The 13439-nt window shown below is 41.1% G+C and overlaps 1 protein-coding gene across 1 annotated transcript; it reads right to left on the bottom strand.

Moving 5' to 3' along the window:
- Positions 1 to 1448: 1448 nt before the first annotated feature.
- LOC117807450 (C-C motif chemokine 8-like) lies at positions 1449 to 11807 on the bottom strand. The gene is made up of 4 exons (XM_034676761.1): positions 11565 to 11807; positions 2579 to 2713; positions 2382 to 2499; positions 1449 to 1703 (listed from the first exon to the last, which is right to left on the bottom strand). Exons 2-4 carry the CDS (start codon positions 2646 to 2648, stop codon positions 1610 to 1612), a joined length of 282 nt encoding a protein of 93 aa, XP_034532652.1. The 5' UTR covers positions 2649 to 2713; positions 11565 to 11807; the 3' UTR covers positions 1449 to 1609.
- Between the last annotated feature and the right edge of the window lie 1632 nt (positions 11808 to 13439).

Genomic DNA, 13439 nt, shown 5'->3' with positions numbered 1-13439 from the left:
CACACACACACACACACACACACACACACACACTCACAGACACACAGTCTTTTAACATCCTCAACATTCAATTTTAGATGTTTTAGTTCCTGCTAGTCTGTTTTGTCTGGTTTTGTCTCTTAAGGTAGGATACTCTCTCACTTGTCTTGTATTGTTCTGCAGCACTTAGATTAAATTATAAAAATAAGTGTTATGAGCCACTAGATATCGCTTTGTTCGTCAAGTTTAAAGGTGACATATCATGCAAAATTGACTTTTAATGGTTCTTTACCTGAAATATTTTTCCCTGGCATGTCTACAAACCCCCCGAGAATGAAAAAAATCCATTCTGCCCCTGTTTTGATTTCTACACCTTTCTGTAAATGTGTGTGAAACGAGCCGTTTCAGACTTCCGTGTTTTTGTTACGTAACAACAATATCCGGTCTGTCACAGAGTCAGAGCTCGGAGCTTGTTCAGCCCATAGACTGTATAAAATACAATTCAACCCCTCCTCTGTTTTTCATTACCTGCACAAATGTGTGCTAACAAGGAGCTTAGGAGGGAGGCATGCTAGTTGTAGGCTGTCTTAATAAACACAAAGGTTGGTTTTACTCCCCACGTCTGCAGATTTGAAGATATAGTGGATGATTTTTATTTGTCATGGATAAGTGCTAGCGCTAATTAGCATAGCCACATAGCTATATGTTCATAGCTGTAGCTGTAGCTGTGTACCAAGACACACGTCGACATACTGACAAATAAAACAACAAGAAACACTAAATCTGTGACCAATCCTTCAGAAAAGGTCCTGCTGCCTTTCTGGCAGAGGTCGGTTTTACTCCCGTCTGCAGATTTGAAGATCTAGTGGATGATTTTTATTTATCATGGATAAGTGCTAGCGCTAGTTAGCATATCCACATAGCTACATGTTCGTAGCTGTGTACCAAGACACACGTCTACATACTGATAAATAAAACAACAAGAAACACTAAATCTGTGACCAATCGTTCAGAAAGGTCCTGCTACAGGCGCCTCTCCGTCAGGATCAGATTCAAAGGGTTGAAGTGACGCGATCTGTGAGCAGCCGTGTATATTCAGCCAACATGTAAACATTAGATCAACGTGCTGGAGAGCCGAGGCACATCCACTTCCGGAGGGGGCGTGGTCAGAGGGAAAACAGAGTGTTCTGATGAGGAATGAAGAAGAGGACTTTTCAGGCATGCCAAAATCTGATTTCAAAGTGTTTTTTTGAGCATAAACTTTAAAGACATGTTTTGGGGACCTCTTAGACCAATATATATTGATGAAAAAAGCGTGATATGTCCCCTTTAAAGCTTCAAACCTTCCATTTTTTTTCATTAGAAATCCCCAAAAACTTCAGCCTGGATTCAGTAAAAGACTTTTTATTTAAATGTATCAAATAAAGTGTGAGGAAGACAAACATTAAGAGGAGGAACAAACACAAAGGTTAGGATTAAACTGACTTTATCTTGAACTTATATTTCAAGCGACAGATTTCCACATTGATACGAACATAATGACCACAAAGGATCGTGAGTTACATGTGATATGATGATAAGAAACAGAAGCTGCAGTAATCTTGGATGGACACACTGGGGTCTGCTCGGTTTAAAAGGAGCTTTCGTCCACATGCCTCATGATGTCCTGGACCCAGGTCAGGTTGGGATCCACGCAGATGGTGCGAGACTTTAATGTAACCAGACTGAAAGAGAGAGAAAACATGTCATGGCAGATCTTTGATGAGCTGTTGTTCTGAAATAATAACAGAAGGTAAAGCCTTTTGTTTTAGGATAACCAAGAAAATAATGCAACAATCTGTGGAGCTTTTGGGGACGATAAAGGAAAGGAAAGGTGTATTTACTGAATAAAAATCACATTGAGAATTAAAAATATATATATTTAGGTACTTTAATAAATACAAAATCAAGGTTCCTTCAAAAGTCTTCAAAAACTTTGAAAATCAGAGAAGTTAAGGCCATAAAATGCCTTAAATTTACGCCAAACTTGCTGCAGGTGTTTAATTTAAAAATATAAAATTATCCCACAGTGTCAGCATCCTAAATTATATTTGTCAGTGTTAAAAAAGACACAGATTTGACTTTAAAAATGGTTCAAGAACCCTGAATTAGCATGAATATAATGTAAGTTTTTGTATGAGAAAGTGAAAAAGAGACACGAGTGACATCATCTGAAGAAAATTACAATTAAAGGCAACAAAACAGTTAAAGCTGAATATAAGATTAAACTGGTATGATAGAAAAATAGGGTAAAATTATTTAATACTCATGAAATGTTGAAATATAAATAATGCATAAAATAAAGCATTATGTTCGTGTGAATGAAAGTTAAAAAACTCGGTAAACTCAGTGAAAACACTCACATGACTCCGATCTTTGGGCAGCGATCATCAGTGATCTCGTACGATCTGAACAGGTTTTTGTTCATCCGTCTTGGGTAATATTTGAAGCAGCAGTTGTCTGGACTGACGATGTTTGCATCTGAGGAAAAAACAACAGAGTTAAAGAATATCAGATTATCTCACCCAGAAAGATATTTGAAAGATAATCTCCTTCTTACCGTTGCAGAGGACGCTGGAAAGAAAAGCAGCTCCCAGCATGCACAGCAGGAAGAAGTGAAAGTTCTGCATGATGAAGATTGGATGTTTTTCTTAATGTGGTGATGAAGATGCGTAAACACACCGCTGATCTTTACCTGGAACAAAGAGCCTCTAAGTAAAAAGGTGCTGTGGCATCCCCTTTATTATAATTTAAAAAAAAAAGGTGTCTCAGGGGTGGAAGGAGGCGTCCGCTGGCGTTTCTGAGCTCAGTTGAGAAACTTTCCACTCGGTTTTTCAAAGGTTGAGGGGTAGAGCAGATGATAGTCTTGTTATGCAACAATAACGGGGGAAAACAAAACCATTCAATCTTCTTTTAAGGTGTGATACTTTTGAAACAAACAGGCATCATGTTCCTCTCTCTGAAGCCAAAAGTCTACAACAAAAAGAGCTCATGTAACTTGCAGGCCACAGAAGTTGTTGGTCTACTGTTGCCGTGGTCAGGTGGTTTGTGTGGGCTTGTGAGACTCTGGTTCAGGGACAACACGTCTTAGATTTGTGCCACCTTGCTAACCAGTAAATCCTCGAGAAGTCTGCTGGAGCTATCCCAATACTCTTTGTACCCTCTGGTCATCTAAGCCCCCCAAAAGAGTCGGGCCAACAGGGATAAACAACAATAAGCTGCTCCTGGTGACTGATACCAATGAGATCACATATATATATTTTTTTACCTTTTTGCATTTTAAATCAAGTATTAATGTTTGTCCAAACTTGTTATGGTTCAGACTGTGAATGTGTGCAGAGATCACGTCATTCAGGGCAGGTAGGGATACGTCTGCAGAGGAGACTCAGGATACTGTTCCAAATACACCGTCAGCTGCTGAGAGGTTTGGTCTCTTCCAAAGTTGTTCCGCCTGGGGGGAAAGTGGTGGCGACATGAAGCGTTGGAGCCATCAGAGGGGAACATTGCAGTGTGTTTATACCACATGTCTGAGTGTGTATGGCTGTCCTGCTGTGTGTTTCACAAGCCGTGGTGCTCACACTTATGCAACATCTTAATGCGATGTGCAATGACACACTAGTCAACCAACAGCATGCTTTTTTTGGGTGAGACGTGCAAGCGTGCTGTTGCAGAGCTGCAATGTCCAAGAGGCTGCAGGCTTTAGGTGTTAATGCTAACTGCGGCTACTGCTGCTTCATATTTCTTTAATACATCTGCACACTGATGACGTTTCAGTTGACTTGAAATATTTGTTGTGTTAAAACTTCACACCAGCAGCACTATTAAGGCTGATTTATACTTCTGCGTCGCCCATATGCAGCAGGGCCTGACGCGGACATGAGCTCCACATACTTGTGCGTCGATGTGTCCGTGTCGCACAGCAATACTCTGCCGAAACGCTAGAGGGCAGTGTGGTCTCTCTGATAGCTGGTCGTCTGTTTTTGGCACCGCTACGATCTCTAGTTACCTTTTCACAGCGATTCAGAGCGTGTTATGTTAATCTACAGCTGATACATGTTGCTGTTTATCATACAGACATGATTACATGAAGAATAGAGAGGAGGAGAGGAAATACACGACCAATGTGTGGCCGATGATCAGGGATCCCGGAAGTGCTGTAAATGCGGGAAATACAATTGAACTGAGCGTCCAATCACAGGGCCTGCGGCCCGCGTTGATTCTACCCGAAGTGCGCACCAGATACTTTTTCGTGCGCACGAGATACTTTCTCGTGAGCACCAGATACTTTCTCGTGCGCACGTGAAACTTTCTCGTGCGCACGAGAAAGTATCTGGTGCTCAAGTACCAAAGTATCTGGTGCTCACGAGAAAGTATCTGGTGCTCACGAGAAAGTATTTGGTGCTCACGAGAAAGTATCTCGTGCGCACGAGATACTTTCCAAAAAAAATTTCTGCACATGTCACTTTAGGGGCTCCGTATGTTTTATATGTAGAGACTTACTTTTTTATATCCATAGAAGATAAAATGTGCTTCCTAAATTCTACTTCGCCCAAAATAATTTCAATCTCCGCCTCGAAGAAGTTCTTTTTTCGCTTTCTATCCTTCTTTGCTTGTGCCATGATTGCAGGGCAGGCCGACCAGATGCACAGCTCTGTGTCCTTATATGGTGGTTATTTGCTATTCATGGGCGGGGATTTAGGCTAATTGATGATCACCGGGAGCGCGCTGTCAGTTTACGATGGGTTGGCATTCATGATCTTACACACGTGTTTACGTTCAAATCTGAGTTTCCTGCACCGTTCATGAATCCGGAGTAGAGTTTTAGTAGTGTGAGCTTTTATGTGCAAATCTACACACAGATTTACTCACGTTTCATGAATGAGACCCAGTGTGTGCCGATCAAGAAATGAGCTATCCAGTCTACATGCGTTTTTTGGGCAAGGCTGTAAACATGTTTATTTTTGTTGCAAAGATCGTCTCCTTTGAATTAGTGTGTATGTGGTTTCCGGTACTTCACGAGCCAACCACAAGCGGATCCTCAATGAACTGAAGTTTTTAGCACTTCCGCATTGGACTCATTTTTAGACTGGAGGTTGCCGCTTGATGGGACTGGATCTTACCCTGTCTTGATGTTGGGTCTTTGTTAATAATAGAACATAGAGTACAGTCTAGACCTGCTCTGTTTTAAAGAGTCTTCAGATAACATTTGTTGGGATTTGGCGCTTTATAAATAAAGCTTGATTGATTGACATAATGATACAAAAAAAAAAAAATTTCAGGCAGATGTACATCGTGTGTCTCAAGTATTTCCTCATACATTTGGTCTATGAGTGACTAAATGCATGTTTATGATGCGCCCTTAGTCTTTCTCAAGGATAACAACAATGCTAGTGACACAACATTCACTCTAGGCTCTGAAAGCTGGATACCTTTTAATTAATCTACTGATCCACATCAAAAGAGAGAACGTTAAGTTGAACAACATATCAACATAAAATACAAAAATAAACCTCCTTTAAAATAATAAAGTGAAAATTCAGTTTCTCATGAGATTCTCCTTTGAGGAAAAGAGAACAAAAATCTCTTTGACTCGTGTGAAAACAGTTCTTACTACTACTACCCGGGTAGATTTTGTAGTGTCTTGTGTCTTATCTGAATCTTAGTGACTGAAGTGAATTGATGTCTGAAGATCGCTGAGGGCAGAACACACGGCTGGCCACACCGCGTGTTTGGTCCGTCCACAGGCAACTTTTATGGTACTGGCTTGCCACTGAACCGTCCAAGGTTCAGATTCAGAAGGATCAACTCTGACTCCACTGAGGGAAAAAAACCAATCGGAGCTCGTGATGAGAGGCTTGCTGGGTGAAAGCGGCTCCTCGGTTCAGTTTTATAAACAGGATTCGTTCCTAGGGTCTCTTCAGATTGAGCTCAGAGGGACTGTGCTCTCTGGACAATGACTCAGACGAAAAGAGAGAGAAACGTGGTTAAACACCAACAGTATGGCACTGTTGGAGCAACGCGCCACCTAATGGCAGGGAATGAAACTACACCTCTAAATAACATGTATAGGTTTAGTAACCAGATGTTTCATGTGGGTTACATTTACAACACTAAACACAACGAAGAAGGATTGAAAGTAAACTAATGAGCACTAAACAAACAGAATGAACTGCATGCTCATCACTGCAGGGTGACATTTCATGTGGTCAGTACTGCATGATGGAACATGTTTGGTCTGTGGTCTGATCGCCTCGGTCATGTTTGAAGAACAGCTTCCTGTGTTCGTGGAACATGAAGCATGTGAAAATACTCGATCTGCTTCGTCTTCCTAGACTTTCAAAGAAATCAGGTGTAGCATCATTCTCACGTCACCTGAAGGATGAGACAACATGTGTTTGGTCATTTTTAAAAACAAAAAGATGAAATGGTGCAGCAGGACGTGCAGCGTTATCACTGAAGCTCTGAATCAGAAGAGGACCTCGGAAAAATCTCAAGCGAGTGGTCAAAGCTGCAGCTTTGTGTCTGATGCAGCGGTATAAGCCACATGCTGCCAAAGCATGTCACCGGCTCACAAATAGCGCCTTGCAGACGTGCCGGTGGTCACACAGAAGCCATATGGAAGACAAGCGAAAGACAAGAAAGGCACTTTATTCATTCAGTATAAGTTGCCTTATTCAGTTGTTACATATTATTTACTGTGTATTTTTGTTCTGTGACCACTTTATTTATTCAATTTTAGTTGTTTTTACATTCTGTTTATATATTTTTTCCTGTTGTACTTCTTTACGCATTGTTTTCATTCAACCACTTTACCCACACAGTATTACTCTACTTATACTTTCTGCAGATATGTTTGCCCTTGTTAATTTCTTCTCTAACCTACCACAACAACAGCACATTCCCCACACTTCTTATTTTGATTTTAAATGTAAAATGTGTGTATGTTTGTGTGAATGTGAGAATGTATAAATTGTTGCTGGGCAGTTATTGACCTAACTTTTGTTCTTATACCACTGCTCTCTGCTCTTTGAATTGCCCCCCGGGGTAAATAAAGTATTTTGAATATAATTGAATTGAAAGAGGGATTCAGGCGGAGAATAGATGGGGTGTGCTGAGTGCTGTTACTCCACCTGCAACCTGAGGGCTCCAGTGGGGTCATTTCTTTAGTCAGAAATAACATGCATCATGAAGGTGGTGCTCTGCTGACCCAGGCTCACTGCTTTAGGCTTTGTGCATGTTCCTATAAAAGTATACACTACCAGTCAAAAGTTTGGACACACCTTCTCATTCAATGGTTTGTATTTATGTTAATTATTTTCAACATTGTAGATTAATACTGAAGACATCAAAACTATGAAATAATCTGGTTTTGCCATAATATGGATTACGACAGTAGTCAAATAGGGTTATCCATTGTGTACTAACCCTACCTGATATGATATTTTTCTTCCAAATGTAGTGGAGGAAAAGTCGAAAGTGATTCAAATACATTAAAAAGTTATTTGATGTCAGTTTATGTGACCAGAAGGAGTCATTCATCCAGTTTGAAGTCCACTGATGAGGATCACAACCACTGAAAAATGTTTGGAGGACGGGAATTCAGAAGAATTCTGACTTTAATACCAGAATCCTAGAATTCTGAAAAGTGAGAATTGTAGAATTTGGACATTAACCCCAGAATTCTGGAATTCAGACTTTTTTTCAGAATTCTAGAACTGTCACTTTTCAGAGTTCTAGAATTCTGAGAAACCTGAGATTAAAGTCAGAATTCTACAATCGTTGAGGCAAGTGTGAACAGCATTCTTTAAACTGCTTACAGAGTTGTGAATTAAAAACTATTGAGTGTGATTATTCGCCCTCGTGCCCGTTGAGTAATGATAAAGAACATTGATGCTTCCTTCTAAAAATGCGATTGTGAAATACATATATGCAACAAATGTAGCTCTCGCAAAAGTTCAGACAGGAAGATTATAAAGGAATCACAGCAGTTGTTTAACTCTCCTCTCCCTCGTTCATTAGCTCACCCGCTTCCAGCTGCATGCTCCGGAGCTGTCATTGGCTAATCAGCGGCGGCTGTCATCCAATAGCTCAGTGGCACGCCCTTATCGTCAGCCTATCAACTCTCTGCTGTCTTTTTCAATGTGTCTCTCTCTCCTGCTAGTTCTTCTTGCATTGATGGTGCGCACCCCTCCACCTCCCCATCTCCACCTGGTCTCTGCAAGTCTTCAATTCCCACCACCAGAGTCTGGACTCTAGGGGGATTTATTCAGCTGCCAAATTCACACACCCTACGCTCACAACATTATCCATTCTTTTTGCTCTCCACACAACAACGACAAAGCAGTTTTCAAAACATACACAACTAGTCAAAAGTTTGGACACACCTTCTCCTTCAATGGTTTTTATTTATTTTAATTATTTTCAACATTGTAGATTAATACTGAAGACATCAAAACTATGAAATAATCTGGTTTTACCATAATCTGGATTACAACAGTAGTCAAATAGGGCTATCCATTGTGTACTAACCCTACCTCTGAACAACACAACTGATGGTCTCAAACACATTAAGAAGGCAAGTCATTCTACAAATGAACTCTTGACAAGGCTCATGTTCATTAGAAACCATTCCAGGAGACCACTTCATGAAGCAGACTGAGAGAATACCAAGAGTGTGCAAAGCTGTCATGAAGGAAAAAAGGGGGCTACTTTACAGAATCTACAATCTAAAACAGATTCTGCTTTGTTTAACACCTTTTTGTTCATTCAGTAATTCCATATATGTTCTTTCATAGTTTTAATGTCTTCAGTATTAATCTACAGTGTTTCCAATCATTACAATAAATACAAACCCTTGAATGAGAAGGTGTTTCCAAACTTTTGACTGGTAGCGTACGTGTGAACGGGCATTCGAAGACACTCCCATAGAGCCTTCAACTTTGTTTGTTTGCCAACCCCAGATCAGATCAGTAATCACTGGTAGGTCCGCCTGACTGGCCTCTGAATTCCAGCTCTGAATCACCTTTAAGTAAAACGTTTTTTCTATTTTAGTCTCTGAAATCGGCAAAGATCCCAGATTATTTTAATTACTGCCTGTCATTTCAAAGAAACTGCTTTCATCCAAAAAGGGGCGGGGCCATACGTCCTTTTCCGCTCATAAAATGAGAATATTCTAGGAAAAGATTGATTTAAAGTTTAGTGTTTTATAACCCAAAGGAACATAACCTCCTCTAAAAAGCAGCTTTGCCATTACAATAAAAAAAAAACTCACAAGAGAGTTGATATCATGACGTGAAAGTGTACATCTCTAACCTTTATGTGCTTTGTAGTAATCCTGTCTGCTGACACTGAGGCTGCAGCTTCACAAACACAAACAGATTAAAAACACAGGAGTGGAAACTTTTGGAAGCAACTACTTTGCTATTCCCAGCTGCATTTTAATTCCCCCTGAGACACTTTCTGTCTTTAGGTCAGGTCAACACTCTCTTAACCCTCCGGCAGGGAGCAGCGACCGAGTGACACACTTTCTCCAGAGGGGCAGTTATACAATTTAATAATGACTGTGCTGCCCTCTAGTGGCTGTAGTGTGCAGTCTTTTTCCTAAAATGCTGTTTTGAAGTGTGGCAGTGTTTTGAAATGTGGCTGCTCAGTAATCGGCTTGCAAGGTCTTTAAGCTCTTCCTTTCCCTCTCTCTCTCTCTCTCTCTCTCTCTCTCTCTCTCTCTCTCTCTGGGGCATTATGAAGGCTTATTGGGATTAGGTGTCAGAGCTGATGTAGCACTGGACTCAGGAGACACGGGGGAAGAAAAAGTATGGTGGTGTGAAGAGTTAATTGCATTTTGTTTCGCATGTGTTGAACTCTTATTTATGAAGCATTGAAAAAAAGCTATGATAATTAAAAGCATGCTTTTGTAGCACTTTTCAACCTAAAAGCAGAAAAAAAACACAAAAGAAAGCACAGATTATCTCTGTTCAAATTTCAAACTTCAGAACAAACTGGAAGTTAATATCATACCGACTCAAAGGAGGTGACATGGTGTGTTGAGCCAAGAAATCAGCTGGTGTCAGTCATGATTCAGGGACTAAGGCTGTTTTTGAAACTGCCTACTATACTAGCAGTACGTACTGATTTGGTCAAAATTCAGTATGTAGTCTGTGAACAAGATCCAAATCTGCAGTACGCCAAAGCTCCCCAGATGTCGTACTGATTTGGGAACATGTCTCATTATGCAGCGGACCAGTCTCCCTCACGTACTATTTCCCACAATGCACAATTTTTTGAAGGGGGGCACTCAGTATTTAGATGCTATGAAAATTATTAAATTCCATATAAACCACTTCTTAGTTTTTTAAATCCGCCTTCAAACGCAGTATGTAGTACGTACTGCATACTACATTTCTAGGTATAATGTAGCAGGCCGTTTCGAAAAACAGCCTAATGGCCAAATTCCACCAGATCTGTGTCCGATCCATCTCCGATCCGTCACAACACCGGATCTGATAGGTTTCTATTCTAGTCAATGTATTAACTCCCACCAGATCAGATCCGTTGAGTTCCGGCTGCGTCTCTGATCCGGCTGGTTGGAACGCAATGGATCAGATACGCAAGACTCTGTGTTAACATTAGATCGTTTTTAACTTAACTATCAAAACAAAATGTCATGATGAGTGGAGCCAGGCCTGGAGTCAACAGGTCAGAGGTTTTCAGAGCACCACACCACAAAGACAACATGGATGGGGAGCGGAGCAGGACAATCGTTGATTCAGTAATTACCATGGGAAAACCTCGGTCACATGACTCCAGCTGTCCGGAGGTCATGCTCCGTGCTATGGTGGGTGTTGACGGACTAGAGAGCACGAAGCCGGACCGCAGCGAATTGGAGAAGGACCGGACAGTGATCTGTTGGAAGTCCCGTGTAAGTGTCCCCTCAGCCCCTTTTCACACATGCACTGCAGGTCTTAAGTTTTCAGGAGCTGTGCCACCCACATTTTCTAAATTTGCACGATTGCGAGTGCCCATTCTTCCCTATTGGGCGAGGGGAGATGTTGGGTACAGTTGCTCTGAAGGTCGGAAAGTTCAAGACCCAAAAAAAACATTTCACGCAAAAAAACATGAGAATATTTCACAAAATGTGGAAATACGTCATCAAATTCAACAATTTATGAATGATATTTTGAGTTTCATGAAATATTTTCAAGCTATGTGATTTTGTTTTGCTTTTCATGAGTCTCTGCTGCATTTTTAATTGTAATACATGCGATAACAAAATGAGAACGTCTTGACTTCAGAGCAAAGGAATTCTGATCACTATGTGATCATAGTGAGTCCAGAGCATAGACTGTAAAAAATATGGATGCAGTATCCGTGACATACCCCATCTGTTCCTGAGCGCTGTTTTGAAGCATTGGCAGGAACACAACCAAACTTAGTGTGAGGTAAGGGGTTTGAGCCTCCTCGTCAACAGCTATGTGTTCCCGCCTGTCAGTCAAGTCAGTCATGTCCTTAGTTGGGCAAAAACTGGTAATCTTAATAACTTCTGAACTTACCTTTTTGGAGAACGGTGTTGAAAAGTTTTGAAGGCTGGCTTAAACAACCTCTTCCAGAGTCTCCTCAGCTGTGTCTTTTAGGGGACTTTTCTCTAGTGCCATCTGGTGTTACCAAAGCAGAATCTGCACTGATAATAACAGGCTGTATTATTGCAGCTAGGCTTATTCTCCGTAGTTGGAAGAGCCCTCACAATACAGAGTTTAAAGAGTGGTTCAGACTCATGGCCGAAACTGCTGCATTTGAAAGCATGATCGACAGATTAAATAATACACAAAGCAAAACTAGCCAATTATGGAAAGCTTGTCTGATTTCAATGGGGGAGGAAACATCCTAGAGAGGACACAATGTACTAAGGGGGCGGGGCTTATCTACCCAAGGTTTGTATATAATGTTAGAGAATGTGTGTACAGGTGTGTAGGTGAACTTAAAAAATATAAGTAATTGAACAGTGTTACTTATTGACACTTAATGTGGGGCTACCTTTTAGTGTTTGTTTGGTTTGTTTTGTTATGTTTCTGTCTCTTTTGTTGGGGGGGGGGGGGGGGGGGGGGCGTCTGTTTAGGGTTTTTGTTCTGTTTTTTGTCTTTTGTTTTTTGTCGAAAGGGTCTTTCGACCAAAAATTGGCGGTGCTGTCTGTTGATAGGATATGCCCTTCAATATGTATGTATCATTTATAGTGAATTAATTTCTTGTGATGAAGTCAATAAAAACTTAAATGACAAAAAAATATCTTCTGAACTGCCGCGTTAGAAATAAATTCACACAGTGAACAGTGTGGGCCGATAGAGAAATTAGCTACGTAGACCCAAGCTGTTTTTTGAACCAGGCTGTAAACATGTTTATTATTGCTGCACAGATCGTCTTCTTTGAATTGGTGTGTATGTGGTTTCCGGTGTTTCTGCAGCCAGCCTCAAGTGGACACTCGGTGAAAAGTTTATAACACTTCTGCATGGGCTTCATACTTTGAGACAGGAGGTTGCCGCTTGGCCCTGACTGATCTGGAGCAAAGGTCTTCCCACAGGCTACGATCTCAGACCCTGTGTCACTGTGAGACACACGCCAAACACTCCACTGCTCCACTCAGCCCACGTGAGGAGGTAGAGCGCTCATGAATACCTCGTTCTGTGTTAAAGCCACACATCTCTGGTCATATGAGCAGCCGGGGTGTCCACATCATCTCGTGGCCTGACTCTCAGCGGGAGAAACAGCATAAACACACTGACGCTCTTTGTCTCCACTCTTAAGCTCAGAGGGTTTTCTTTTCCCGGGAGACGTCTGAAGGCGGCTTTAGGTTCCACAGAGAGGCTGCCGTCTGTCTGCAGCGCATGACACGCTTATGAATATTATTTATGGCCACTTCCCTCTGTCTGTTTTGTGTTGTGTCACTGGAAGTTAATATTTAGGCACTATAAGATCTTCATATTGTGCTTTTAATTTATTGAATATATAAACTAAAGAGGAAACAAGAACAGCAGCGACAAATGTTCAATTTTCCTCTCACCGTTCCTCCTCTTCTCTGATAATCCGGTGCACACAGAGCTGCAGGAGCCTCATTGGTCAACAGAGCTGTCAATCAAGATGTCACATCCACTCTTTTTAACTCAACTTAAACTTATAAAAAAAATGAGCACTTGGACATAAACCAGTATAAGATCAAACTATCATGATCAGCAACACTTATTCGACATGTATCTAAATTTCATAGTTTGACTGATGCTCCCTCTGGAATAATACTGGAGGCGGGGCTTATGACCTATACTGCAGCAAGTCAGCAGGGGGTGCTATAAATCTCTTGGCTTCATCCTGATCTAAGATAACACCATCCATTTTAATACACAGTCTAAGGTTGAAGATGAAATGTCACGTGACAGATG

This window comes from Notolabrus celidotus, chromosome 23 (genome assembly GCF_009762535.1).
Source record: "Notolabrus celidotus isolate fNotCel1 chromosome 23, fNotCel1.pri, whole genome shotgun sequence".
NCBI lineage: Eukaryota > Metazoa > Chordata > Actinopteri > Labriformes > Labridae > Notolabrus > Notolabrus celidotus.
This window is presented reverse-complemented; position numbering and strand designations above follow the sequence as displayed.

Bases quoted from the DNA above. Each gene is read 5' to 3' on its own strand.
- LOC117807450 (XM_034676761.1), bottom strand. From the start codon at position 2,648: ATGCAGAACTTTCACTTCTTCCTGCTGTGCATGCTGGGAGCTGCTTTT. The intron at 2,500-2,578 runs GTAAGAAGGAGA...TTTTTTCCTCAG, and splicing joins TTCCAGCGTCCTCTGCAACG to ATGCAAACATCGTCAGTCCA. The intron at 1,704-2,381 runs GTGAGTGTTTTC...TCTCTCTTTCAG, and splicing joins TGCCCAAAGATCGGAGTCAT to TCTGGTTACATTAAAGTCTC.